This window comes from Scyliorhinus canicula, unplaced genomic scaffold, assembly GCF_902713615.1.
Source record: "Scyliorhinus canicula unplaced genomic scaffold, sScyCan1.1, whole genome shotgun sequence".
NCBI lineage: Eukaryota > Metazoa > Chordata > Chondrichthyes > Carcharhiniformes > Scyliorhinidae > Scyliorhinus > Scyliorhinus canicula.
The window spans coordinates 1,397,752-1,405,192 of record NW_024055498.1 but is presented as its reverse complement, the minus strand read 5'-3'; the positions used below and the strand labels follow the sequence as shown (position 1 = coordinate 1,405,192).

Sequence of the window (7,441 nt, the reverse complement as noted above, 5' to 3'; positions counted from 1 at the left end):
TGCCCGGGGAGTCATTGACGGCAGCACTGGCCCAATAGCAAGAGAGGGGCGGGACTGGAGGACCGAACAGAGCGGCTGGTCCTCCAAGCAATCGGAGCGAATGAGGGGCCTTGGTGTCTACCACGTGAGATAGAGCATGCGCAGTGCCGATGACAGCTGAGGATTGAGCTGGTTGGGTGGAAATCCTTCGCTGATCAGATCCCGCTCGGTGAGTCATGAGGGAGGGATGGAGCCGGTGGATGGGTCGGGAGGCTTCATAAACACTCCGTGTAGGCCCCAATCCCCGAATACGAAGCTCGGATACGGCAGCTGAACCGGCGAAAGCTCCTCGGGCTTTTCCCCGACACAGGCCCGGGTGGTCGGGCGCAAGCGAAGGGAACGAAAGCCCCGGCTTTGCTCCGCCTCCGATTCACTCTGATTGGTTGGAGGACCAGCCGCTCTCGGTTGGTCCTCCAGCCCCGCCCCCTGATCTGGAGCAAACCCTTCAGAGTCATCCCACAGAGCGAAGTCTTATAACACCAGGTTAAAGGTTTGTTTCAAATCAATGGCACTGTTCCTTCCTCAGTTGAATGAAAAGGTATGTTCTTGAAACATATATAGACAAAGTCAAAGCTGCAAGAAAAGGATTTGAATGCGAGCATTTGCAGGTAATTATGTCTTTACAGATCCAGAGACGGGTATTTCCTAGTTTGCGGACTATTAGAATAAATGTACATTTCTATAAAACCTTAAGAGTCAACAAGCTGACTCTGGATCTGGAGTCACGTGTAGGCCAGACAAGATAAGGATAGAAGATTTCCTTCACTGAAGGACATCAGTGAATCAGATGGGTCTTTTCAGCAATTGACAATCGTTTCAGGGTCTTCAGTAGGCTTTCATGAATTCAAATGTAACCTTCTTTCTTGGCAAGATTTGTTTCTGGGAAATCATTAGGACAGTAAAAGAAGATTTTTATGTAATTTTCTTTGAACATTTCTCTTCAGCGAATATAAAAATATTGAAAATGGGATAAAGGTTGTTTGGCTGACAGTCAATCACTGTCCTGGAAGGTAATGAGTCCTTTTGCTTCCCAATTGGCCGAGGAAGGCAGTGTGTCACAAGGATAGATGTGTTGACCGATAAATGGCTGGAGGATAGGGGCAGGTCATGTGATCAAACCTCCAGGAATACATTTAATCAAAGTTGGCGAGGAGAGAATGTTGTGAATTTCTACCCTAAACTGACAGTGAGGTTTCTGCAAAGTTACAGGAAAATGGAAGTGGAGGTTGAACAGACGGGAAACGCAAACCAAATGTCACATCGCAATCTGACGGAGTCACTCGATTCATCAGACCCTGAATATCAGCAGCATCTGGGTGTGGAAGGTAAAAGGTTTGTCTGTTCTGACTGTGAGGGAAGATTTCAGGTCTCAGTGTGACTGGAAAAGCCCCGAGATTCACAAACCCTGGTTAGACCAAACCTGGAGAACTGAGTTCAGTTTTGGGCAACAAACCTGAGGAAGGATAGAGTGGCCTCGGAGGGAGTGAGCACAGATTTACTGAGCACTGAGTGATATCTGAACTCCGCCGGGGTTATATTAGTCATAATGGCACAGAGCATTTGGCCCATTGAATGGGCATTTGGCCCATTGAATCCATGCTAGCTCTCTGGAGCAATCCAGACAGTGCCATTCTCCTTTTTCTTTTGAAATCAAATCATTATTTTTTCTATTTTCAAACTCCCTCGTAGGCAGCAAGTTTCAGGTAATTGCCGCTCGCTGTGTATAAACATATCCCATATCTCCTGTACCTTTTACATAAAAATGAGAGCAGGCCACTCGGCCCCTCGAGCCTGCTCAGCATTCAACAAGATTGCAGCTGATCTCTTTCTAACCTCAACTCCACATTCCTGCATACCCATGATAACCTTTCACCCCCTTGCTCATCAAGAATCTATCCAGCTCTGCCTTAAAAATATTCAAGGACTCTGACCTATTGCCTTTTAAGGACGCGAGTTCCAAAATCTTGCAACCCTCAAGAGAATAAAAAAATCCTCACCTCCATCTTAAATGGGCAACTCCTTATTTTGCAACAGTGACCCTTGTTCCAGATTCTCCCACAAGAGGATTGGATTGGATTGGATTTGTTTATTGTCACGTGTACCGAGGTACAGTGAAAAGTATTTTTCTGCAAGCAGCTCAACAGATCATTCAGTACATGGAAGAAAAGGGAATTAAATAATTCAAGAAAATACATGAGAATACATAATAGGGCAACACAAGATATACAATGTAACTACATAAGCATTGGCATCGGTTGAAGCATACAGGATGTAGTGTTAATAAGGTCAGTCAATAAGAGGGTCATTTAGGAGTCTGGTGACAGTGGGGAAGAAGCTGTTTTTGAGTCTGTTCGTGCGTGTTCTCAGACTTCTGAACCTCCTGCCCGATGGAAGAAGTTGGAAAAGTGAGTAAGCCGGGTGGGAGGGATCCTTGATTATGCTGCCCGCTTTCCCCTGGCAGCGGGAGGTGTAGATGGAATCAATGGATGGGAGGCAGGTTTGTGTGATGGACTGGGCGGTATTCACGACTCTCTGAAGTTCCTTGCGGTCCTGGGCCAAGCAGTTGCCATACCAGGCTGTGATGCGGCCCGATAGGATGCTTTCTATAGTGCATCTGTAAAAGTTGGTAAGAGTCAGTGTGGACATGCCGAATTTCCTTAGTTTCCTGAGGAAGTATAGGCGCTGTTGTGCTTTCTTGGTGATAGCGTCAATGTGAGTGGACCAGGATAGATTTTTGGTGATATGCACCCCGAGGAATTTGAAACTGCTAACCATCTCCACCTCGGCTCCGTTGATGCTGACAGGGGTGTGTACAGTACTTTGCTTCCTGAAATCGATGACCAGCTCTTTAGTTTTGCTGGCATTGAGGGAGAGATTGTTGTCGTTACACTACTCCACTAGGTTCTCTATCTCCCTCCTGTATTCGGACTCGTCGTTATTTGAGACCCGGCCCACTATCCTCTCCACATCCACCCTGTCAAAACCCCTCCGGATCTTATATCGTTCAATCCAGGTTTTACCCAAAACTTTAAATCTGTGTCCCGACTGCTTGTACGATCAGTGAATGGAAACAGAGTTTCTTTGTCCACCCGATGGAAATCTGGCATAATCTTGTGTCCCTGAATCAAATCTTCCCTCAACCTCCTTTGCTGGAACCATTCTGGTATATCCCCTCTGCACCTTCTCAACAACCTTCACATCCTTCCTGAAGAGTGGTGACCAGAGCTTTATAATGATTCATAGAATAGATTTTGAACCGCAGAATTCCTGCACTGCAGAAGGAGGCCATTCGGCCCATCGAGTCTGCACCAACTCTCTGAAAGGGCACCCTGCCTAGGCCCACACCTCTACCCTGTCCCTGTAACCCCATAGCCCCACCTAACCTGCACATCCCTGGACACTAAGGGGAAATTTATCAAGGCCAATCCACCTCGCGTTCCTTTCTTTGGATTGTTGGAGGAAATCTGAGCACCGGGTGGAAACCCACATAGACACTGGTGGGTGGGGGGCGTGTAAACTCCACACAGACAGTCACTGCGGAATTGAACCCGGGTCCCTGGCGCTATGAGGTAGCAGTGCTAATCACCGTGCCACCAGAAGCATAGTTTCAGAATCAATATTACTCTTGATGAAGCTCAGATCAAATTTGCTTTGCCAGCTACTCTGTTAATTGGTCTTGTAGATCTACAAAATCCCTCTTCGCCTCTTTCTCTCTCCTCCCAAAGAGGCCAGTTGAGTTTTATAACAATCCAGCCGTTTTCATGGTCACTTTTTCCCAGAGCCGGCCCCACAAGTGACTCGATTCATTCAGCTAAATTTCACAACCTGCCTTTGTGTTTTTGTGGGTTCTCTCTCACTCCCTATTTTCTGTTTTCAATCAGTTTCACAGGGTGTTCGAAGGGGAGGATTCAAAGTCTGGAAACTCAAACCAAGCATCACATCAGGATCTGACAGAGCCCTCAATTTATCATATCCTGAATATCAGCGGATTTTGAACATGGAAGGAAAAAGCATAGTTGACAGTGGGGAGAAACCGTACATGATTTGTTTGTGTGGACGAGGATTTGCTCCATCAGACCTCACAAGCCACAAATGCAGTCACACCGAGGAGAAACCGTGGAAATGTACGGACTGTGGGAAAGGATTCACTTCCCCATCCAAGCTGGAAACTCATCGACATAGTCATACTGGGGAGAGACCATTCACCTGCTCCAAGTGTGGGAAGGGATTCAATCAGTCGTCCCACCTGCTGAGACACCAGCGAGTTCACACTGGGGAGAGACCGTTCACCTGCTCAGAGTGTGGGAAGGGATTTTCTTTTTCAACCCACCTGCTGAGTCACCAGCGAATTCACACTGATGAGACACCATTTCATTGTCCAGACTGCGGGATGTGCTATAAACGTTCTGGGGAACTGCTTCGTCATCAACGTGTTCACACTGATGAGAGACCGTTTAGGTGCTCTTACTGCGGGATTGGGTTCAGACAATCATCTGACCTCACTGTACATCAGCGAAGTCACACTGGGGAGAGGCCATTCACCTGCTCAGAGTGTGGGAAGAGATTCACTCGATCATCTGACCTGCAGAGGCACCAGCGAATTCACACTGGGGAGAGGCCATTCAGCTGCTCCAAATGTGAGAAAAGATTCTTGCGATCATCTGACCTGGAGAAGCACCAACAAATTCACTCTGCGGAGAGAACATTCAGCTGCTCCAAGTGTGGGGAAGGATTCACCCAGTCATCCGATCTGCTAAGTCACCAGCGAATTCACACTGATGAAAGACCGTTTCAATGTCCAGACTGCGGGAAGAGCTATAAAAGTTCTGGGGAACTGATGCACCATCAACATGTTCACACTGATGAGAGACCGTTTAGGTGCTCTCATTGTGGGACTGGTTTCAGGCGATCATCTCACCTCACTGTACATCAACGAATTCACACTGGGGAGAGGCCATTCACCTGCTCCTGGTGTGGGAAGGGATTCACTCAGTCCTTCAACCTGCAGAAGCACCAGCGAATTCACACTGGGGAGAGGCCATTCACCTGCTCCCAGTGTGGGAAGCAATTCACTGAGTCATCCGCCCTGCAGAAGCACCAGCGAGTTCACACTGGGGAGAGACCGTTCACCTGCTCCAATTGTGGGAAGGGATTCACCACTTCATCCCACCTCCTGAGACACCAACAGTGCCACAAATAACTGCAGTAATTGAATTTTCCTGTTACTCGCATTCAGGACTGAACCATGTTCATTTGGATCTCTTTCTGCTCATTTACAGGGACTAATATTCAGGCTAAAAGTCAAATAAAGTAGATTTGTGTTAAATACGCAGTGTGTTGAAACTTTTTAATATCTCTGACACAAGTTAGTTCTTTTTGAAGTTCTCTCGCTCTCCCCTGTCTCTTCCATCCTCACCTCCAACAAGAAGTGTGAGGAGCTTGTGGAGCGTCTTTGTGACTGAGATTGAGTCAATCCGATCAGCTGCCTCTGCTGCTTCCCTCCCTTCCACGAGCCCACCGGACCAAACTGTCTCAAAATTTCATCCTTTCCTGAGCCCTGAACCCATATCTTTCTCTAGTTTCTCTCCCATCTCCCCTCATGCTCCTCATCTTGTCCATGAGACCCAGCTCCTGCTCCATCGACCCTATTCCCACTGAGCTACTGATCAGCCAACTACCCTGTGTCCATGAATATTGTCAATATTTCTCTCTCTTCAAGTACTGTCCCTCTGTCCTTCAAATCTGTCATCATCACCCCCTCCTCAATAAAACAAACCCTTGACACTGCCATCCTTACAAATTACTGCCCCATCTTCAACCTCCCTCGCTCCAAACTCTTTGAACATGTTGTCACCTCCCAAATCCTTGCCTATCTTTCCCAGAACTCCCATGTTTGAATCCCTTCAATCAGGTCTCTGCCCTGTCACAGTGAAATACAAGAGACAAACAGAATCTTACCCGGAGATAAAGACAGACAATCCGGGAGCTTGGACCCTACACGGATATGTTCATAAGACCAGAAGACAAGGGTAGCAGCACAGTCATTGTCGAGAGACAACAATACCTGCTGGCGACAGACAGACAACCAAACAACACGAATCACACCAAGCTACCTAGACCCATAACCCTGAGACAGGAAGGAGAATTGGAGACAGACTGGAAGAACTCAGACTCCAGACACATTAACCAAAAACAGACGGAATATCTGAGGGACAACAGGTAGAACCAAGGAGGGTCTAGCTGCTCCTTAAAATATCCACACGCTGAATAATAAAAATCTTTATTATTGTCACAAGTAGGCTTACATTAACACTGCAATGAAGTTACTGTGAAAATCTCCTAGTCAACATACTCTGGTGCCTGTTCGGGTACACAGAGGGAGAATTCAGAATGTCCAATTCACCGAACAAGCGCATCTTCGGGACATGGGGGAGGAAACCGGAGCACCCGGAGGAAACCCACACAGACACTGGGTGAAAGTGCAGACTCTGCACAGACAATGACCCAAGTGGGAATTGAACTCGGAACCCTGGTGTTGTGAAGCAACAGTGTTAACTACTGTGCCACCATCAGGGAAATACCACGAGACAGACCCATCGGATGAGACTGAGAGAGAGAAAATCCTACCGAATCAGTGCAGAAGGAGGCCATTTGGCCCATTCAGCCTGCACCGTCCCTTGGAAAGAGCACCCTACTTAAGCGCATGCCTCCACCATATTAAGGGGCATCTTGACAATTACATGAATAGGATGGGAATTGAGGATAGGGAGCCCGGAAGCACAGAATATTTTAGTTTGGCCGGGCAGCATGGTCGATGCAGGCTTGAAGGGCCGAAGGGCCTCTTCCTGTGCTGTACTTTTCTCTGTTCTTTGTTTATCCCCATAACCCAGTAACATCACCTAATCTTTATTTGGACACTAAGGGGCAATTTCACGGGGCCAATTCACCAAATCTGCCCATCTTTGGACAGTGGGAGGAAACCGGAGCACCCGGAGGGAACCCACACAGACACTGGGAGAATGTAAAAACTCCACACAGTCACCCAAGGCCGGAACAGCTGAAACATCAACACACTGCTCCTGGGAGTTAATGGTACAGTGTTCCAATAAATATAATCAGTGGATTAAAAAGGTGCGTAGAGTAATACCAGAAAATGCTAGATTAACTCAACAGGTCTGGCAGCATCATGGAATCCCTACAGTGCAGAAGGAGGCCATTCAGCCCATCAAGTTTGCACCAACCTACAAAAGAGCTCCCACCCAGGTGCACTTCCCCCGCCCTCTCCCCATAACCCCACTTCACCTTTGGACACTGAGGGACAATTTAGCATAGCCAATCCACCAAACCTGCACATCTTTGGACAGCGGGAGAAAACGAGCACGCGGAGGGAACCCACACAGAC

General features: G+C 47.6%; 1 protein-coding gene and 1 long non-coding RNA gene across 2 annotated transcripts; both read left to right on the top strand.

The window, feature by feature from the left end:
- Window positions 1–218: 218 nt before the first annotated feature.
- LOC119960339 lies at window positions 219–3,979 on the top strand. Its single transcript, XR_005459379.1, has 3 exons — window positions 219–647; window positions 1,243–1,364; window positions 3,921–3,979. It is a non-coding gene; the product is annotated as an uncharacterized LOC119960339 (long non-coding RNA).
- Window positions 3,980–4,078: 99 nt separating this feature from the next.
- Window positions 4,079–5,365, top strand: LOC119960321 (zinc finger protein 229-like). The gene has a single exon (XM_038788058.1). It carries the CDS (start codon window positions 4,079–4,081, stop codon window positions 5,237–5,239), a length of 1,161 nt encoding a protein of 386 aa, XP_038643986.1. The 3' UTR covers window positions 5,240–5,365.
- The last annotated feature ends 2,076 nt before the right edge of the window (window positions 5,366–7,441 follow it).